We start from the raw sequence: 20,592 nt of genomic DNA, 5'->3' as shown, positions 1-20,592 counted from the left end.
AGGTGCAGAGGAAGGTTCCAGGAGCAGAACCAGAAGCACAGAGGCAGGGGCTCCAGGAGGCAGTGGCCTGAGACCTCCACCAAGCTCTGTGCCCCGGCGCCCGTGGAGATGGAAGGGGCAGCGGAGGAGGGCCCCATCCAGGAGAAAGGGGCGCTGCCAGGGCACCTTGTCCCCTGCAGGGCAGGAGCTACATGAGCCAAGGCAATCACATCAGGCTGGATACCTACGGAGGCTGGATTCTGTGCATTCTGGACACGAGGTCCCCAAACAGCAAGTTGAAGAACACACCAGGGCTTGCTTTAACAAAAATAATTTATTCCACAGCCCTCCCAGGCAGTGGGGTAGAGTGGGAATCAAGCATGTGTACAGAGCCACCCTCCCCTCTGACCCTCTTAACCTCCACATGATGGGAGGTGGACCCTCAAGAGACAGGGTACGCCCCTCACTCCAGCGCCCTCCACATTCAAAGATTAGCATCTGTTTTGGAGATCAAAATCAAAAGACAAAAGACCCAGCTCCAAAAGGGGTAGAGTCCACTGGGGAGGAGCCAAAGCACATTTGAAGAAACCATCTTTTCCCTGAGGCTCCCCTCTTCCCTCACAGCTAGGCCCAGAGCCAAGGCACTAAAGACACCAGTACCCCTCCCCAAATCCCATATTAGCCCCTCTCCGGTCGCGCCTAGCCAGCCGCTCACCACCCAGCCCCGTGGCCATCACCCGCCCAAGCCCACACCAGATCCAGCAGCAGAGGTCTGGGGAAGGAGCCAGAAGCTCTCCTCCCTCCAACCCTGACCCCAAGCCTCACCTGGGAGACCCGCAGGACTTTCAGAAACTTCCAGACCACCCCCCCCAACACACCCAAAAGCACACCCCGCCCTGGAGATACGAGGGCTGGAGGATGTACAGGCCACAGAGGGCCTTCCTTCTCTGGCACATAGGCCTCTTTGCATCCCGAAGGGAGCGGGATGGACGGAGCCCTGGAATATAGTGAAGAGTTCTGCTCTAGCCCACTAGGCCTGGGAACCCTCTGGGTGGGGAACCTGGGGATCTATGGCCTTGCTTGCCCCAGTTTAGGGCCAAGACCAGATGGAGACACGGAAGCTTCAGCGAGAACCAGGCGGGACTTCAAATAAGGTGAGAGAGAGGAATCTGGTGCTGGGAGGCCAGGGACTGAGCCTCCCAATCCCTCTGCCCAAGGCTGCCCACCGCTGTACTGTCAGATGAACACAAACCCTACGCATGCTTTCATGTCTATGGAACATTCCTTCCCAGAGGGCCCAAGGAGGTTCACTGGAGCAACTGGTTTCCCTGGATTTCCCGGGACAAGGAACACGGGGCAAGGGGCGAGGGGCGAGGGACAGGGGGCTGGGAGAGCACCACGAGTGGCAGCTCCCGTCCCTGTCCCCCTCCCAAGTTGAACGGTTCAGGCTGCGGGGTGGCCCGCATGGCCCTTCAGCGCCCTCATCCTGGCCCGGAAGTAGGTGTAGACGGCCAGGAGGCCCAAGAAAGACAGGGAGTAGAGCCCCACACAGAGGCTGATGTCCAGGTGGGAAAAGTTCCCTTCCAGCACCTGCAGCCACTGGTCCCGGCCCCGCATGGGCCCAGCCTCCTGCCCCCCCTCAGGGATGCTGGCCAGCTGCTTCGAGCGGCGACCCAATCGCCTCAGCTCTGCAGGGCCTCTGGGGAGGTTCTTCTCCGCCAGGAACTCAGCCAGCAGTACGGCTCCCGTGTCCCGCTTGGTCAAGTGTGGCTGCCCTTTCGGCTGCTTCACCTCGTCCCTCTGAAGCTCTGCTCTGTGCTCGGGAGGTCCCTGCTCTGGGTCAGCTGGGATCATACCAGGGCCAATGAGCACATCCTGGGGGGGACTTGCCCTGAGCCTCTCGTCTGGAACGTCAGGAACAGTGGTTCCGGGGGACTTGGTCCCTGGGCCCACCTCGATCCCCGCCTTCTCGGGGCCCAGAATAAAATTCCCAGCTGCCATCCTCTGGGCAAGCATCCGGGGGCCCGGCCGAGCGGAAGGCATGTCCTGGACGACGTTGCGTGGGGAGAAGTGGGTCTTCAGGAATCGGAGGGTGCTGTTCAGGTCCCACACAGGCGTGCCCCGGAGCTCGCTGTGGCAGGTGGCACAGAGTTCGCGGGGCGGCCACTGCACCTTGGGGAAGTGGGGGTCCTCGCTGGCAGCGCCTGGGGAGGGGAGCACACACGGGCTGGCGGTGACCCCTGGGCCCACCTCGGAGCCCAGACCCCATTCCTCACTCAGAATGCTCTCCTGCTCATCTGCAGAAAGGGCTCCCCGCTGCCCTCGGAGGTGACGGGTGGGAGAGAAACACAGGGCCCACGGAGCCCACCAGCGGTGCTGGGGCCACTGTGGCCCCGGAGGCCTCGACCCCGCAGCCGCCACAGCCTGCCAGGGATGGACAACAGCCCCCTGCTGCCCCTTTCTTACTTTGCTAATTAAAGGGAAAATGTGTTTTATTTATTTAATTAATTTATTTTTTTGGGGAAAATGTGTTTTAAAATGAGTTCGTGGCACGTGGTCATCCCACAGGTGTTCTCCTGTATGCCACGGCAGTCCTCTCTGGGGTAGGGGTCAGTGGGATTTCCTGCTCTGGTGGGCTCTGAGGGGTGGGCGTAGGGGTGCCTGGGGGCCTGGATGGGGAAGAGGGCACTCGGGAGAGTCAGGAGGGACTGGCCCAGGGTTGCCCGGGGACGCCCATCCGCCCAGATCTCTTGGAGGAGGCCCCTCTCCTAAAGGATTTCACAGGAGCAGAAAAAGGTGCTGGCCAGAATGAAGCAGCAGCAAGTGATGTGACAGTCCGAACGGTTATTTTGGGGAGGGGACATCAAGTAAATTCCAAAGTCCCATGAGAAGCAGTAGTGACCAGCCTTGCCAAGTGAGCACCGCTCCTAGTTTGATCTGGAAGGACCGCACCACGGAGGTCAGGGTCCTGCCTTCCTTTGGGCCCCTCCAGGAGAAGCCCCAGATCAAGCCTCCAGCGGCGGCTGGGCCCCTGGGGAAGCAGGGAGCCTGCCCAGGTCATGAGGCTGGAGGGTCAAACGGAGCATGTGGTGGGGGGGTGGGGCGGCAGGGAGGGAAGGGGTGAGAGGAGACTCAGGCACGTGTCTTCCTTTCAAAGCCCAGCAGGAGGCCCCAGGAGACAGCAAAAGCCCAGCCGCCTGAGCCACCACCTGCTCCACTGGGCTCCTTTAACCTCCCACCACCGGGGGGTCTGTCACCACGTGCTCTCCCCTCTCCCCACAGATAAGCCCAGGCTCCTGACCACAGATGGCTCCCTCCCCACCCGCCCGCTTCTGGTCACCCTGGAGTCTGATGCTTCTGCCTATTGGACACGTCAGACTGCTGTGCCCCGGGGACAGAAAACACTGGAAGTGGGGACCCTCAGAAGACAAGGCCTCCCGCTATGGGAATCACTCCATTTTTTCTAGGAAGGACATGGTCTTTCTCTTCCAGCACATTTCATTGCTAGACCCCTCCCAGTGGGTGGAAAAGCCCAGCTCTCTCCTCCCTGTTGGTTTGAGTAAGGAAGGGGCCAACAGGCAGAAGGCAGAACAGGGGAGGCAGGAGAGGGGCCCCAAGAGTTCCAAGGAAGGGGCCCTGGTGCAGGGGAAAGAGTGAGCAGTGGCCTTGGAAGACCACAGTCCTGGAGTGTCAAAGCCTCAGCTTCCTCATCTGGAAAATGGGTCTAAGGACACTGCTCTACGTCAGCAGGACAGGCAGAGCATGTGGAAGGGCTCTGTGCACCGTGAAACACCGGGTGTTCCCTCAGGGACAATGAGTGTCCTCTCTCCTACCTCTGGTCCAGGTCCCACCCCACCCCCCACCTCCCTCTCCCTCTGTGGGCGACTCCGGCCTTGGAGGGGGCCCTTTCTTACCGGCGAGGCGAGCGTTGACCTTGTTGTGGCTAGACCAGAGCCAGAGCACGGCGCTGTTCAGACTCTCCACCCGGGGCATGGAGGTCGCTGCCATTTGCTCGAAGTGGCTGGCACAGTCCCGGCAGCCGAAGAAGAAGCGCACGTAGCCTCGGATGGCCTGGAGGACCTCCTGGGCCCTGGCTACGGGCAGAGGAGACGCTGTTCTGGCCACAGGGGCGTCGGGGGCTGCCCGCGCCTGCCAGCGCACCACTGCCCCTGCCGCAGGCCCACCTCCTGATGAGGGGCCCACGGCCCCCTTGCGTGCCCGTCCGCCCTCCAGGGGTCCCCTTAGAGTCGACCCCATCGCCTCCCGAAGCCCTGAATCCCAGTTTCCCTTCTCTGCCACTCATCCCAGTCCCTGTCACTGACTGGCACTCGGGATACGGCCCAAACTCGTCGGCAGGACACCTAGGCTCTTCGAGGCCTGTCTGCAGAGGCAGGCAGGGGCCGGACGGCCCACCACCCCGTCCCCGGCACCCCTCCTGTGCCCAACCCACCTTAGGCTTCCTGTTCCCTCAGGCACTGCTTCAGGGGTCCCTCTGGATCTGGTTCTGCACATCTCCCGCTTTGTCTCCATCTTCCCTTGCCCCCCACTCCCTCCCATGGGGCCCCCTGGATTGGCCATCGGCACCCACCTCTGAATACTCCCCTTACCTTCCTGCCCTGACCCTGGGCTCCCTGAAACATGCCCCTCTTAGACCCCTTTGTCTTCCACACTCCTCATACGTCAGGCCTGGGGGTGGCAGAAGGACCCTCCCTGCTGTGGGTTGCTTCCCACCTGTCCTGTTGCAAGACCCCAGCCCCCGAAACTTACAGTCCCACCCCTCCATCCACTAGGATTTCTGCACCCTGCTCTGCATCCTGCTCACGACCACTCCCCACGCCATCGTTCCTGGCAACTTGAGCAGCCTTGAAGGCCAGGCCTCACCTCTGTCCTCCTGGGCCTCCTCAGTGCTGCCTCCTCCTGCCTCCGGCCCACAGCTGTACTCACCTCCCCCCTACTGCCCTGTGCTCTGGAACCTCACCCCTTCTGGCCTCCACAGGATTTCACCACTGCCCATACGTTCTTTTGTTAGCACGTCATCGATTTCCCCCTTGATGCCGGCTCATTCTGACTGGTAAAGACGACTGCAATGAAGACATCCCCTGTGGCACCCCAGTGCAATGAAGACATCCCCTGTGGGACCCCAGTGCAATGAAGACATCCCCTGTGGCACCCCAGTGCAATGAAGACATCCCCTGTGGCACCCCAGTGCAATGAAGACAAGACATCCCCTGTGGCACCCCAGTGCAATGAAGACATCCCCTGTGGGACCCCAGGGACTGCTCCGTTCTCTCTCCTTCCCGGCCTCTTACTCTGTCTTCACCCCGTCTAGCCTGGCCCTTCTCGCACTGCCCCACCGTGACATTGCTTGCCCGAGAGCTCGCCCATCAGCACCCCACGCAGCACCGCGGCCCCGCTCAGCTGACGACACCCTCTTTCTTCCAACACGGGCCCCTGAAATCGCAGTGGCTGCTCCGTGTCCTTCGCTGGCTCCCCAAGTGCAGGCCTCCGTGCCATCTTCTGGCTGCCCAGTCCCGACGCTTTACCTACATCACCCACAGGCTACTGCCCACAAGGCCCAAAGGTTTCGCTCTCCACGCTGGCCCCTGCCCCCAAGGCCTGAACTCACCGTCCACATCTCCATTTGCACAGCCAGCGGGCACACACCACGGAGTCCCCCACTGTCTACACCCTCATTTCTCAGCTCACAGAACCACCGTCCGCTAGACGCTCAGGCCCAACAGCTCGGGGGTCCACCCTGGGTCCTGCCCCCACACGTACTCTTCATCCATTGACTCCTCTCAGTGCCACCTTCAAAATACTCCCCAGTCTGGCCACTTCTTCCACGTGCCACCTACTGCTCTGGTCCGGCTGCCACCACCTCTCCCGGGCACATTCCCCCGCTGCCTGGGGCAGCCCACCCTCCTCCCAACAGCAGTCTCTCTAAAGCCCGGATTGTGGGTGACACTCCCCTGTGAAACTCTCTAGGAGCGTCTCATGGCACCGACTTCACAAATCCCAACCCCTCCCCCGCTGAGACCCCCAGGCCTGCACCCTCTCTCCCGCCCCCCCACCCCGGGCTCTGCCACTGGCCTCCTTTTGGGGGTGCAAACACGCCAGACTTGTTCTCAGCACCTGCTGGTCCTTGGCCTGTGTGATGGGCTGCACTGTGTCCCCCCACACTATGTCGAGCATGTCAGAACGTGACTGTATCTGGACAAAGAGTCTAAAGGAATAATTAAGGTCAAATGAGGTCACTAAGGTGGGCTCCAAGCCATAGAAGAAGAGAAGATCTGGACACGGCACACACCCAGAGAAGACCCCATGAAGACACAGGAAGAAGACAGCCACCTACAAGCCAAGGAGAGGTCTCAGCAGACACCGACCCTCCTGACACTCTGGTCTTGGACCTCCAGCCTCAGGAACTGCGGGAAAAGAAGTTTCTGCTGGGTAAGCGCCCCAGTGTGTAGCACTTTGTTAGGGCAGCCCGAGCAAAGCCAGTGCAGCCTGGAAACCTCTCCCCAGCGGTCTCACCAGTCAGGGGTCAGCGCAGGGCCACCTCCTCAGAGAGGCCTCCCCGAGCCACCCTGTCTAAACGCAGCGCCCCCCGCCCCCCACACCACCTAGTGTGTCTTCTTCAGAGCACTCATCATCACATCTACTGGTAAGCTTACTGTCTCCCGCCCCCGGAATATTGTCCCCTGAGGCAGGGGCTTCTGGTCTCATGGACCACCATACCCGCTCCCAGAGCAGGGCCCGACCCTTTGATGATGTTCCGTAAAAACCGGCTGACAGACTGGCTGGCTGGCTGCACCCCAGCAGCTCCTCTCATTCCCTCTGCCTCCACCCAGCTGTCTGGCGCTCTTCCTTCCCAGCTCAGCTCCTGTTCCTCCATCCGTTCTAGCTCCTCCCCATAGCGTGGAGCCCTGCTGCCCCCCCACGGCACACCCCCCTCCCCCAGCTCTGCGCCTTGGCACTCTGCAGGGCAGCTCTCTGCCCCCCCCCCACCCCACTGAAAGCAAGGATGCTTTCTTTCCCACCATTACATCCTCCAGGCTGGGCAGCGCCTGATATAACCCCCAGTCAGCGTGGACTGAATTGGATGCCTGCCCTTTGGCTGTGAGGCGAGGGTGGGCGCAGAGTGGGTGGTGGACAGCAGCTGCACAGTTTGAGGGGGGAACAGGTCAGGGGGGCAATGTGTTTCCCCAGCTTCCCTTAGAAAATGATTTTTCAGGGGCGCCTGGGTGGCTCAGTTGGTTGAGCATCCGACTCTTGATTTCAGTTCAGGTCACCATCTCAGGGTTGTGAGATCGAGCCCCACATCGGGCTCCATCTGCTTAAGATTCTCTCTCTCCCTCTCCTCTGCTCCTCCCCCTCCCCAGCTTGCACACTCCCTCTCTAGGAAAAAAAAAAAAAAAAGAGGAAAAAAATGATTTTTCCGTGGGAAACAATAAAATTGTTCAAAGTACACAGTATCAGTCATGGAGACTGAAACAGACAGAATTTTTTCCTTTACAGAAGTATAAAAAATAGCACCACAGATTTTTCACAAAGTTCTGTAAACAAAGCAAGCTTGTGGCTCCAAGAAAGCGAGAAAAAAACCTTATGGCCCTGAGCTTGCACGGGGCACCACCCGGGGCCAGGGTCAGGAAGGGTGGCTCCCCCAGGCCCTCCCCATTCTGGCTGTGTGTGGAGTGCATTCTGCAAATGCAGAATCTGCTGCATCTGGGCCTGTGGCGGGGAGCCTGTGGAGGGCAGAGCCAGGCCGGGCGGGGACACAGGCCTCAGACTCACCTGTCTCTTGTAAGTGGTCAAAATTGTGTCGAGCTGCTTGCACCGTCAGGAAATGAAAAAGGATCCACAGGGAACAGGGGAAGCCCCGGAAATGTGGCTCACTCCCCTGGCAGCCAACCCAGTTCACCTTCTTGGCAATCACAGTGCCCTGAGGAACATACACGTGCACGAGTGCATATATGCAGAAGAGAAAGAACGGGGTGGGCAGTGAGGAAAGAAGCTTCAGGAGACTCAAAGGTCAGCACACAGCCCTGAGACAAATGAGGTCCCTCCTCAGTCTGTCACCTGGAAGGTGGCATCTCCCTTCCACCGGCTACACCCACCAGAGGAGCAGCAGATCTGAAAAGCCGTGACACAGACCAAGTCACATCCTCATTCTAGCCTCAGCTTCCCCATCTGTAAAATGAGGGGTTTGGCCTCTGAGGTCCCTTCGAGCTTTGGCATCCGACACATCTGTACAGCTGTGTGTGAGGGGCCCGATGTGCCTGCAGGCTGCTGGGAGCACTAGCGACAAACTAGCTCACAACTGGTGGCTCACGCTCCGTCTGAAATCCCGTCCCAACCACCTACTGGCTCTATGATCTTAGACAAGTTACTTAACCTCTCTTAACCTCAGCTTCTCCATCTGCTAAATGGGGATAAGAGCTACCTTCTGCTAATGCTGGGAAGAGGAGGTGAGATGTGCATGCAGGCAGCTCAGTAAGTAGCAGTTTATCAATTATTGATGGAAGGGCCCAACCAAGATCAAGGACTCCTTCCCTGAATGCAAGTGGGTAGAGGTCAGAGGCTACAGGGTTAACCCCTTCCATCCCCCCCCCAGTCACCAAGGACACGGAGAAGGTCTTCAGTTGTCCCCAGACTCACCTCCTTCCTGTTGTCCAGGGCAGCTTTAAAGAAACCGTAGGGGATTTTCTTTCTCTGCTGCCTCTTGAGCCAGTCATTTATGGAATGCAGGAAGTTCTGGACTAAGGGTTGGCCAGGGAAGTGCTGTGGGAGGCAGAAGGGGAAGCTGGGGAGGGAAAAGTAATTCCCCCAGAGCTCCGAGGTCCCACAGAGGGTAGGGGGCTACACAGAAGTGAGCCAAGGCAGTTTCTTGAAATGCTCCAAAACCACCAGGAAAATATTCTGCCTCAGACACAAATCCGGGTTCCTCGCTACCTTTGCTCTGGGGCACCTGGCAAGGTGAGGGAAGGGGCGGGGAGAGGACTGAGGCTCCAGGTGAGGCCGGGCCCTCAGGCCTCCCTCTCTCAAGGCTGACCCTGACCCCACACTGCCCCTGGGAGAAAGGCTGAGCACCTGCGTGGCTTCCCAGGGCTGCTGGGAACCTGGGCCACGCGGTCCTCTCTGCGGGTCATCTTCTGACAGACCAGCTGACTGCTGGGCGAGGCCAGCCAACAGCCTTTCATCTGTGTTCCACGGGCTGCTGGTGGGGACAAGGCGGCCCGGGGGCTTGTAGCCAAGGTCCAGACCTTGATGGTAACTCCCGAGAGTCTCCGAGGAACATGAAAAGCTACTCTGACAATAAGTCAACTGAAATCTGATTAGTATCAGCACTTTAAAACCACAAGGACTCCAGGGAGGAGAAGAGATAGTGTGCGTGCGTGCGCATGCACACACATACCCGGGGCGGGGGCCAGGAGAGGGGAGGGATGCCAGCGGAGCAGGTCAGATAAAACCACCAAGACCCAGGCCAAGAGGACAAAGACACTGAGAAACTTGTGGAGGAAAAAGAGCAAAGAATGATCACGAAACAGAAAAACCTGCCCATGGACCTGGTCCCCTGAAAAAGCCATTACATATTCCCATCAAACCTCCAGGGCTGGCCACTGGCCCCGAGGGAGAAGTGGCCGGAAGAATCTGGTCTCTGACATGCTCCCTCTCGGTCAGCTCACTCGGGCCTCTGGGCTCTCAACATGAATTTACAGCTTCAAGTCAGCGTTTCTCACTGACCTTCGCCCATCATCCTGACTTGGACCCTTCCTCCTTCTCAGGCCCTGGTGTCAGGAGGAAGGATGAATTAAGGGCTCTGGACTTCAGGGAGTCACCCTCTGCCTGGAGCGGGAACGCTGGTGACCGCACGCCACCCAGTGGCCAGTCCAGCCCGCTGCTTCCAGGAGAGAGCACGGACCTGGGGGAGGGGCCGAGGGCTTCAGGCTGCAACAGCACCACGCAGACTGAGCCAGGTGGGCTGAAGGCCAGGACGGGCTGAGACTGGCAGGCAGTTCCTGTTGGGGAGGCCCAGATCACCGCCAGAGGTAGCGCTGGCTGCCCGCAGATCTGACACGGGTGGGGGGAGCTGGGGGGGGGCGCGAGGTGGCTGAGTCAGTAGTCAGCCTGTGGAGGGGACCAGGCCCGCATCTGACTCAGCAGTCCTCAGCAGCCCAGAGCCTTGGGTTTTAAGTAGCGCAGGACTGGCAGGGGATGTGGAAGCAGACAGAAGGATGCGGGGAGGGAGAAGGAGACAGGTGCAGGGGGAAGGGGGCCTGCACCTCACCTTCAGAGATGGGGAGGCTGTGTGGCAAAGAAAGGACCACAGGCTCTGCAGCCAGAGATCTCAGATCCTCATAACACCTCCTCACTGGGAGGCATAAGGCAAGTCCCTTGAACAACCTGGGCCTCTTAAATGGGGGTAATACTTGCCACTGGGCAAAGGCAGGAGGATTAAATGCCTGACACACAGCAGAGCCCCAACAGGTAGGAGCTGCACTTCAGAGAGTAGCCATGTCGGCAGGTAACTACAAAGGAATAAGGCAGGCGTGGCTAGGGCCAAGGCCCTGGTCAGACTATGATCAGTGACGGAGAGGGAAGAGAGGAGATTCAGAAAAGCCTTCTTTCCTTCCCTGTGGAATCCATGGGTCCTGCTTCCCCAGTGACCACGGCTACACTCCAGGCTCAGACTGTGGTGGAAGACTCAGGCAGAGCCACAGTCACCGAATCAGCGGGGAACATTCCCCAGGGCATCTGGCCCTGCCCTCCCCAGCCACCTGCATAGGGTGGGCTGGGAAGGGGGCTGTCCCTGGCAGTGCGAGCCCGGGGCAGGGTATGACTGAGACTGCAGGGTAGCAGCCCACGGTGGACGGGGACAGCTGTGGGTCCAGATGTCCAGCCAGATCAGGAGCTTCTGAGGGAGGTGTGGCAAGGGAGGCTGGGGCCCTGCTCACCTGGGCCAGCACTGCCATGAACTTTTTCAGGGCCACCAGGCGCTGCCCCTCCAGGAGAGAGAATTTGCCCACTTCTACCCGTAGGATGTAGTGCAGTGCAGATTCCAGATCAGCCATGTAGATCTTGGAGCTGAGGACCCAGAAGGAGGTGGAGAGAGAAAGGGTTAACCGCAGGACAGGGGCTGGGGACAGCACCCAGGGCTACAGGGAGAGAAGGGGAGGGCCATGCCGATGGTCACAGAGTCCTGTAAGTTAGCACTAGGCTCTGCCACTAACTAGCTCTGTGACTTTGAGTAGATTACTGAACTTCCCAGAGCCTCTATTCCTCATTTATTATAATAAAGAAATAATAAATTGCTCATGGGTAGGTTGCTGAGAGGAATAAATAAAAGCACAACTGTAAGCCCCTCAGCAGCTCCTGGCATAAAGTAGGGGGGGGGCCCTTGTACAGGCTCAGGGCCAGTGCCTCCTGTGACTCCTTAAAGGTGCTTTTAATTAGGCTGCTGGCAGAAGGTTGAGTTTTGTTCCCTGTTCTGAACAAAGATCCCTAGGGACAGACAGACCAATAGGTGCACCCAAATAATGTGGCTCTGGAAAAGCTGGGCCCTCTCTGAAAGACCAAGGCTCTGGCTGCCCACCAAGGCAGGGCATGGTGGGAGTTGAGGGGTTAGGAGGGGAAGTGGTGTGTTTTTTTGGGGGGGCTGATGTCCTTGCAGCTGCCAGGCCTTGGGTAGCAGGTGAGGCTCCATGTCATACCTCTTGGGCTGATCCCAGCCCCGGGGGGAAAGCTTGCAGGCTCCAAGCAGGCTGCCCCAGAAGCCCGGGTCTGGACTTGGGCTTCTGAAGCAAAGGGCTCGTCATGTGTTGGCTGCTTCTCCACCCGTGCTCCTGCGGCCTGGGTTCTGGCCTTAGTTCTACAGTGAGCCAGCTCTGGGAGGCAACTCAGTTTACCCCTCTGGGCCTCAGTGACCTCACCTGTAAAATGAACTGATTACTTCCTACCTCCTAACACTGCAGGGAACCAACAGGGTCAGCTAATGGGGTGAGCACTGTGACCACTGTGCTCCACCCTCTGGGCCCGACTGTGCTGTCCTGGGTCTCAGTACCCCTCCATTCTTGGGGTCTGCCTCAAGACGTGGCCCCGTGACTAAAGGAGATCATGTATGGAAGGTGCCCAGCACAGAGTTTGGCACCTAAAGCCAGTAAGTGTCAGCTACTGTAATTCGAATGATGTGAATCATCATAATGTGAAAGACCATAATGACCGTTCCCACCTCTCAGTCTCTCCTTCTTTCCTGATTTTTAAAAATCTCCCCATTAGGGGCGCCTGGGTGGCTCAGTTGGTTAAGCGACTGCCTTCAGCTCAGGTCATGATCCTGGAGTCTCGGGATCGAGTCCCACATTGGGCTCCCTGCTCAGCAGGGAGTCTGCTTCTCCCTCTGACCCTCTTCCCTCTCGTGCTATCTCTCATTCTCTCTCTCAAATAAATAAAATCTTTAAAAAAAAAAAAATCTCCCCATTAGTGCTTTCTACCCTGAAAGTCCTTCATGCTGGGACGCAAAATCCTCTGGAAATCAGATGACCTTTCCCCCAGTTCTCTTGTACAGGCTCCTTGTGGAGGCCACCTTCCTGATGCAACTCTGAGCTCCCCGCTTAGCCATTTCTACTTGGTATACCGCCGGGTGCCAATGCAAGAGGCTTATAGCCCCATCTCCTGCCCAATGAGCAGGAATTCTACTGCAAGAGCAGAGCCAAGGAGCCTTGGAGAGAAAAGCAGCTTCCTCATGGTTAGTCTGTGCACAAAGATTACAGGCTACCCCAGACGGTAGTGAGCTCTCCAGCACTAGAGGCATTCACATGAGGTCAGTAACTTCCTAGAAGGGACTGTAAACTCTCTGGGGGAAGGGACTGCATATCTGTGTGCATCTGTATTACAGTGCCTAGTGTGTAGCAGATACTCAAAAACATCTGGGGAAGAGAGAGTTGCTCGGGTGGGAAGTTGGTTGAAAGGCCACAGAGTATCTTTCTAAGCTGATTCTACTTGGTCTAGAATAGCGTTACGTTTAAGAAATATGGGCATTGCAGAGCATTCGTCCCATCACGAAGGACACCAGTAAATGCTGTCTGGCTTGCAGGCTCCTCCAGTAAATGCTGTCTGGCACCTCCCACAGGCAGCAGACACCGTTGCCACACAACCATGACTCTTCTGTGTACGGTCAGCAGCCAGGGGAGCCCAAAGGCCAAGGCCAGCCCTCGGGGGGTCTGGGATTGGAAAGGCATGTGCTAAGCTCAAGACAGGGAACAGAGTGTGGTGTGAAGGCCGGGGTCTGCGATCCCCCCCAGCAGGGCTGGGGGGAGGGCAGTGGGCATGGCCTTACCGATCTGCGACTTTCCACACTGTGGGAGCTACCGTGTGAGCAGTGGTTGGCACGACCTTGGTGGGGACAACCTCCTGGGCGGCGCTGGAGAACCTCTGCAGGTAAGCGGTATAGAAGGACCTGGATTCCGCAAGCCTGTGAGGGAAGAAACCACAGAGGGGAGGCAGTGAGTATGGAGAAACGGACGCCAGGACAAATTCATGTCAGGAGAGGAGGCAGGTGGCTCAACTGACAGAAATGTTTATTTTTTTAATTTATTTTTTAAAGATTTATTTATTTATTGTAGGGGGGGTGGTCAAAGGGAGAGGGAGAGAATCTCAAGCAAACTCTGCGCCGCGTGCAGAACCTGATGCAGGGCTCGATCTCATGACCCTGAGGTCAGGATCGGAGCCAAAACCAAGAGTCGGACACTCAACTGACTGCACCACCCAGGCGCCCCTTGACAGAAATGTTTATGAAGAGATACTTGAAGCTGGTTCGGTCTCATCCTCAGGGAGGTCAAACCAAGGCACCCAGGCCTCACTTTAGCCTTTCCACCCACCACTCAGGCTGTGGAAAGCCTCTCTGACACCAGTCTGAGGTCAAAGGCCCATCTGGAAAAGCAGCGGGCCTCAGAATTCCTCAGCCTGTCCCGGAGAGGCTGCGGGAAGGAGCTACTTCTGCCCGCGGACAGGATGGCGGGGTCCGACTACCTTCACCAGAGACCAAGGGAGGTTGCCCGCTCACAAGCTTGCTCTGAGGTACCAGGGGCCACATTACTTCCCCAAGGGAGTTTGATACCTGATTTTTAAAAAACAGGTAGTAACAACAACACTAAAATTCTCAAATCCTTGTACAATCCTTTTGATTTCTTTCTATCTTCTGGTAGAGAGTCCTTGAGGGCAGAGGACCCCTCCTCCTGGTCATGGCCACCTGGAGGGAGGGTGGGACGGGACACCCCAGGGGGGCTGGCAGCAGGAAGCCTGCTTTCCCCTCCACGGTCCTGCCCGATGTTTATCCAAGGAGCAGATGGCTCAGGAGCAGCGTCGTCACAAACAATTTTCCCCTCCACCAGCTCCAAGCGAGGAAACGATGCCTCCTCCCCTCAGCAAGACTGGCACTTTCTGTCCCTCCCCGTCCCCCTGCAGCCAGCCGTCAGGCTTCCCTCCCCCTGGCAGAATTCCCTGACGAGGCTGGCTCGGTGCTGTTTGGCAACTGGGGCTGGCAAGGGCCCCGGGCCGCCCTGCCTGGCCTCTGTCCGGGATGGCACTAATGGCCCCGCAGGGCAGCTCACTGGGCACCTCAGGCAAGTTGTGATCTCCCTGGCCCTCGAGCTCCTGCCTGCAGGAGCCAGGCGACATCAATCATCTGCCCAGGGAGGGCACCAAGGCACCATCTGGCGCCATTTAACGGGCCATTCAGCGGCAGAAGCCTGACAGAGCGGCTGCGGCTGGCCTGATTGTTTTCTCTTGGCATTTTGGAACCGGCTATTGTCTAGCTCCTAATGAACTTTTCTGCAATTAGAAAACCAAAGGGAGGGAGAGTCAGGCCTATCTGAGTGCCTGCCAGGCCTGCAGCCTGCGAAGAGTCTGTGAACAGAGGAGGATGGGGACTGGGGCCAGGGCTGCGGTGGCGAGGGTGCCGGAGCCGCGGTGAGTGCACCAGGAGCCTGAGGCCGGACTCCTGAGCTGGGGGCCGGGGGCCGCGTGCCTGGCACTGCCCACCGCTCCCCCACCCCGCCCAGGACAGGCAGCTGCTCCTCCTGCAGTGCGGGCTCATCAGAGGAACTGCAGGAGAAAGAACCTGGCAGCCCCTGTGAGAGGCCCCGGCAGGCTTCTCTGGGAGGGCAGAAAGGATGCACACATGGGGAGAGGAGACAGGGGACAGAGGGACACACTGCACTCACACGTGGACCCGGGAGGCAGAGCCATTCCGAAACAGCAAGTAGCAAGATGGGAAGTCAGTGACCCCAAACTTGCTCACCACGTCACCCTCCATGTTCAGGACCCTGCGCACTGCTATGCCCTGGTGCTGGGACAAGTCCAGAGTCACCTGCGGAGACAGACAGACGTGTCGGGGGTGGGGGCCATCCAGACTCTAAGCCTTTCAGAGAGTGGACAAGCCCACATCCACCCCACAGGGCACACGAGTCACACGCTGCCCAGGACAGGGGCCTTGGAACTCTAGACCACACACCCTGGATTTCCTAGGGCAGTCCAATTTAATATAATTTTCTTCCAATGAAAGCAATCTGTAGAAAGCACAATAAAATGTGGTTTTACTTTTATTCTTATATTTATAAGACTTTCTATCTATATTCCAAATCAGAAAAACATACTTAGACATGATTTTATTTCTTGAAAGAAATAAGGTGAAAAATCATATTAGCTAACTTACTGAGTAGGTATTATGTGCTATTTATAGACTGCTTCACTGAATCTTCAAAATAATGCTATGAAACAGGAACCATTATTAGGAGACCAAGCCAGCAGGCACAGTCTACTCTGGCTGCCTGGGTTTGCATCCTGGCCCCCTGGCCTAAATCTCCCCCTGACTCAATTTCTTTACTTGCAAAATTGAAATAATAACAAACCTACCAACCTCAGAGCGCTGTTAAGAGGACCGAAGGGGTTAATTTTATAAAATGTGTTAACAGTGACTGGTGCATAGTAGGTCCATAAGTGTTCACTAAAAAACTAAAATGCCTCGGGCGCCTGGGTGGCTCAGTTGGTTAAGCGACTGTCTTCAGCTCAGGTCATGATCCTGGAGTCCCGGGATCGAGTCCCCCATCGGGCTCCCTGCTGCTCAGCGGGGAGTCTGCTTCTCCCTCTGACCCTCCCCCCTCTCATGTGCGCTCTCTCTCTCTCTCTCTCTCTCATTCTCGCTCTCTCAAATAAATAAATCTTTAAAAATAAATTAAAAAAAAAAACTAAAATGCCTATTGCAAATGGAAACACAGAGGCTGAGCAGTGAAATCAAGTGTTGGGGTGACAGTTAGCAAGCTCCTGAACTGGGCAGTAAACCCCAGTTCAATCTGGCTCCAGAGTCTGGGCTCTTGGCTACTGTGCCCTCCTGCTTCTCAAACTAACCATCTCTGAGCACCTCTGCATGGATACAGGGTCCCTGCCCCTGGGGGACAGTAGGGAGAAGTTTTGATTCCAATAAACATTTATTAATCACATCCTCGTGACAGGAACGACCCCAGGCCTGGACTGGACCCCAGAAGGGTCAGGCAGTGCTTCAGCAAAGCTCCGCGCCCCGCCCTGCCCCATCTCCCTCTGTTTCCCCTCTCAGGGCTTAGAGGCTTGGGACTCCGGGCTTAGACAGCCCGGAGCTCTCTGGATCTGCCTGATGAGTTTCAGGAGGAAAGCCGTTCGGAGCCAACAGTGGGGTTTGATTTCATCTCCACACTCATGCCTCTTCTGGGTCCCTGCATTGCCTTGGGACTTCATCCATGCCCTGGCCCATCCCCCCTCAGCGCCCGGGAAAAGCCCGCAAGGGGTCTAGAGAAGTCTGTGAGCCAGCGGCAGAATGAAAAGCACTCTGCATGAGGCCAGAGGAATGGATCTTTAAAAAGCACCTACTCTGTGCCAGCTACCAATCCAGGCCCTTTCCCTAACCTGCCTCGTTGGACTGTGCTGGCAATGCTCTGAGGAAAGGTAATGATCACTGCTTTCCGGAGAGGGAAATGGGGCTTGGGGCAGCGGGGTCTTGATTACAGACAGATCACCAAGGGGTGGAAATTCACACCTGCCTGTTCTGTTACCAGCTTCACGTGGCAAGGGGCCTCATTTCCTCCTGACGGTCCCTCCCCGATCCCGAGCTCCAACTCTGCGGGGGTGGGGCAGTGTGGAAACCACCGGGGTTTGTGGGGCTCACAGACCTCGTTCAAAGCCCTGCCCCACCAATTCACTGGCCGGGGGATCTTTAACATGTTACCTGATTATCAACCCTAATTGTGAAGATTAGTGATTACGTGTGCCAGGACTCTAGTCCAGGGCTCAATGAATGTTATAGATGCGGGTTCAATGAGGGAAATAAAAAAGACATGGTTTTCAAATGGAAAGGTCCAGCTCCCACACTTCCTGGGTCCCCCAGCAGGGGTCAGGCCAGTGCTGGGCTAAGAAGCACACGTGGCCGAGACCCTAGAATTCACTGGAACAGCCCTGCCCCTGAACTCATTGGGCTCTCTCCCGACCGCTACCCTGGGGCTGTGGGGACCCTGGGGGCAGCTCACCTCTCTACCCAGGTAGGAGCCTTCCTTTTCAAAGATCAGGGCCAGGTAATCTTCGTTGTTTCTCGCAAAGAATCCATCAATCTCCTCCAGCCTGCAAGAGACAAGGGCAGCAGTGACCATCCACAGACCTGCTGGGGACCCAGGTGCGGCTGGCACAACACCGTGGGCACAGCCATATACCGCCCTCCTGTTTCCACCCCAGGCTCCGTGGAAGTCTCCCCCTGCCTGCCTTCCAGGGGAAGCAAGCCAAACCCTTAGTCTCAGAGGATGCTGCCTCTGCTACCCCACACGTTGGTTCTCCATTTGGCCCACCTCGATTTTTTTTTTTTTTTTCACACTGTCTCTTTTAAGAATCTGGAGTGAGTACGAGGTGGTCTGGGGAGGAGGCGGAGGATGGGGGAGTGGGGCTTTGAGACCAGGGGTCTCTATGTTCTGGGTAAGGGCAAGGCTTAGTGAATATGGACCAGTGTTTAGTACCCAGCAGGTTGGCAGGTTTACCTGATCTGAGGCTTTTAAGATCTCTTGGGACTGAAAATGCACCATGAAGGATGTGTGTACGTAAGAAAGAGAGAGACGGACACGGTCGTTGAGAAATGTAAGTAAGGGGCAGGCTGGTGGGAATGTTTCCTGGAGAGAAGGGGTCTAGTTGTGCAGCCCCAAACCATAGCAAGACAAACGCTGGGCCCAGGGTCTCCGTGGGACCCTCCAGGAGGATGGACACCTGGGCAAGTTGATAAAAAAAAGAAATCATGGGTTGGATTCAACCCCAACTGACGCTTAGAAGCACACTCTCTTGGCAGGGCTATGGCTTTCGACAACATCAGTAAATCTATGTGGAGGGCCTGGGGCATCAGTGCCTCCTTTATGAGGCTCCCCAGGCCCTGGAATCTTCACTGTGCTCTGAGGCTGGGCTCCCTCCAGCAATGTCTGCTGGTCCTTGGATTTGTTCCTTCTTGGCAGGAATCCCTGAGGTGGGCTCTATCTTGTCTCGAGTTCTCATCAAGGAGGGCAAGACCTAGTGTTCTCGATTTATCCTCTGAGGGAGAGCTAACGCAAGGCACCGTGTCCCTTCCTCTCCTAGAAGAGGCAATCCTGGCAGCCCGCCTGGCAGGCAGATACGGGCCACCAGCCACCATGCCTGATGCTCTGCGGCACAACAGTCACGTGCCCCACCCCCCAGGCACAGCCACCGCTCAGAAGGATGACCACTTCTTTTTACAGACAGGGCTCCCTTCTCCTCTGAGCCTCCCTTCTTCATCCGCATGTCCACTCTCTCAGTGCCCCCTCCGGGTTAGATCATGTGAAGTCTGCTGCACCCCCGAAACATTCCTGAGGACAGACTGTGAAAAGCAGAGGCAGGTATGGCCTGAAGAACCCTCGCCCATCTCTTCCTTCCCACCCAGCAGGACGGCCCCTTGTCCCCCTGTCGGTCCCACGAAGCCAGGGCTCCTCAGGGAGGACCTCCAGCGACAGGGATTCCTCTACGAGCGGCTCCCGAGCGGCTCTGGGTTCTAGCCCACAGAGGTGTCTGCATCGGAGACAAAGGCCTTCGTACCCCCCCTGCAGCTGTCCCTGCAACCCTCTCGCTCCCAGGCCTATGATCCTGGCCCACGCTGCACCAAGTCGGCTCCAGCCCCGAATACCTGGCCGGCTCCAGCGGGGGACAGTCGGGGGGCCACGTGTCACTATGGGACTCCAAGGCGTCGATGAGCCTCTTCCGCAGCGTCTCCACATCAGCACCAGCCACTGGATGAAGATGGACACGGGGGAGGGGGTGCATGAGGAGGGAAGGAGAAGAGTCCCAGCACCCTTGTCAGCTTCACTAAAACAAAGGGCCCGGGGCACAGGCTAGTTCTGAGAGAAACAGAGCACGTGTCAGTCCTTCTCTATTAGAGCAGTGGGGTGGGGTCTTCTTCTGTGGCCCTAAGTTATACAAGAAGACCCATCCCTCAGAGGGCAGGAAACAGTCCCTCAGGCCTGGAGCCCAGGAGTGCTTTCCCCGGAGGCTGTCTGGTCTGCCCCTCTGGATGTCAACCCCATTTTGACATGAAGGGTTGGCCTGCGTACATGGTGACCCTCCCCTCTTCCCAGGACCCTCAATGGACCAAAACAGAAGGGCTTCTTCAGCCTCCTTTTCCAGAAGGCATCTTCCAGGCTGGCTGGGAAGGCCCCAGGAAAACACAAACTCTGCTTTCACTTGGGAAACTCTTCACCCTGTGGACCTTGCTAGGCTCTCCTCACCTCAGTAGTAACCCAACAGAAAGAAAAAGAAAATCCTGACAACTGGAACCAGGACACCCACCTGGCAGCGTTGATCCTGAGCCATTCTTGGAAAAGGCCTTAAAGAACTGGAAGCAAACACAGAGGCAAGAGTCAGTGACACACGGAGCTAAGACTACCATCCCAGTGCCAGATGGATCCGTGTCTAAGACCCGGCTGCCTACTAAAGGGGCTGACGTGGGGCAAATTACTTAACTTTTGTGAGCCTCAGTTTCCTCACCTGTAAAAGGAGAACAGCGAGGTATCTGCTCCTGGAGCTGGACGCAGATTCCTGTCCCCACTGTCTCTGTACCGACCCCCACCCCCACGGCTCTGAGGCACCCAGCGAGGCGCAGGCAGCAGCTTACACACTCCACGTGTGGTGGGCCGTCTCTCCATCTTCAAATGAATGAATGAAAATATTCATGCGTGAATGAGTGGATGAGGCAGACTTAACTGAGAAAACAAAGTCACTTCATACTTCCCCCAGAAAATGTCAGCTGCCCTCTGAGGCAATCTGTCCTTAGAGTCTGGTGTCTGTCCACCAAGAACTCGCAGCCTAGCTCGGCAGACACCCCACCAAGGGAGGGGTCTCCGGGTCAGGTCCTGCTGAAGGGTGGGCCCGAGGCGCTGCAGACACAAGTCTTGTTAGAGACAGGTCAATTTAACTCATCACTTTGTCCTCTCTTCCCCTTTAGAGGACACTCCAGGCTCAGTCCCTGGGCAAGAGGAGAGAACAAAAGGCAAGTCTTCACAATCTGGGCTTCTCCTAAGTGGCACGACCGCTGCCAGGGCTCTGGCCTGTGCT

General features: G+C 57.2%; 1 protein-coding gene across 1 annotated transcript in view; it reads right to left on the bottom strand.

Annotated features, from left to right (window-relative positions):
• Positions 1 to 294: 294 nt before the first annotated feature.
• The window catches only part of QSOX1 (quiescin sulfhydryl oxidase 1), a 34,560-nt gene continuing 14,262 nt past the window's right edge, over positions 295 to 20,592 (bottom strand). Inside the window, exons 3-12 of the mRNA XM_028121521.2 lie at positions 19,828 to 19,873; positions 19,169 to 19,271; positions 17,526 to 17,616; positions 15,195 to 15,340; positions 13,310 to 13,444; positions 10,932 to 11,061; positions 8,635 to 8,757; positions 7,771 to 7,918; positions 3,894 to 4,073; positions 295 to 2,183 (exon numbers count right to left, since the gene is read on the bottom strand). Of these exons, the coding sequence (XP_027977322.2) occupies positions 1,423 to 2,183; positions 3,894 to 4,073; positions 7,771 to 7,918; positions 8,635 to 8,757; positions 10,932 to 11,061; positions 13,310 to 13,444; positions 15,195 to 15,340; positions 17,526 to 17,616; positions 19,169 to 19,271; positions 19,828 to 19,873 (1,863 nt within the window). The 3' untranslated portion in view covers positions 295 to 1,422. The remainder of the gene's footprint in view (positions 2,184 to 3,893; positions 4,074 to 7,770; positions 7,919 to 8,634; positions 8,758 to 10,931; positions 11,062 to 13,309; positions 13,445 to 15,194; positions 15,341 to 17,525; positions 17,617 to 19,168; positions 19,272 to 19,827; positions 19,874 to 20,592) is intronic.

Source organism: Eumetopias jubatus, unplaced genomic scaffold (genome assembly GCF_037043125.1).
Source record: "Eumetopias jubatus isolate StellerSeaLion01/CBP00866 unplaced genomic scaffold, mEumJub1_p1.0 scaffold_12, whole genome shotgun sequence".
NCBI classification, from domain to species: domain Eukaryota; kingdom Metazoa; phylum Chordata; class Mammalia; order Carnivora; family Otariidae; genus Eumetopias; species Eumetopias jubatus.
The sequence above is the reverse complement of the archived record's forward strand: the minus strand, read 5'-3'. Positions and strand labels throughout refer to the sequence as shown.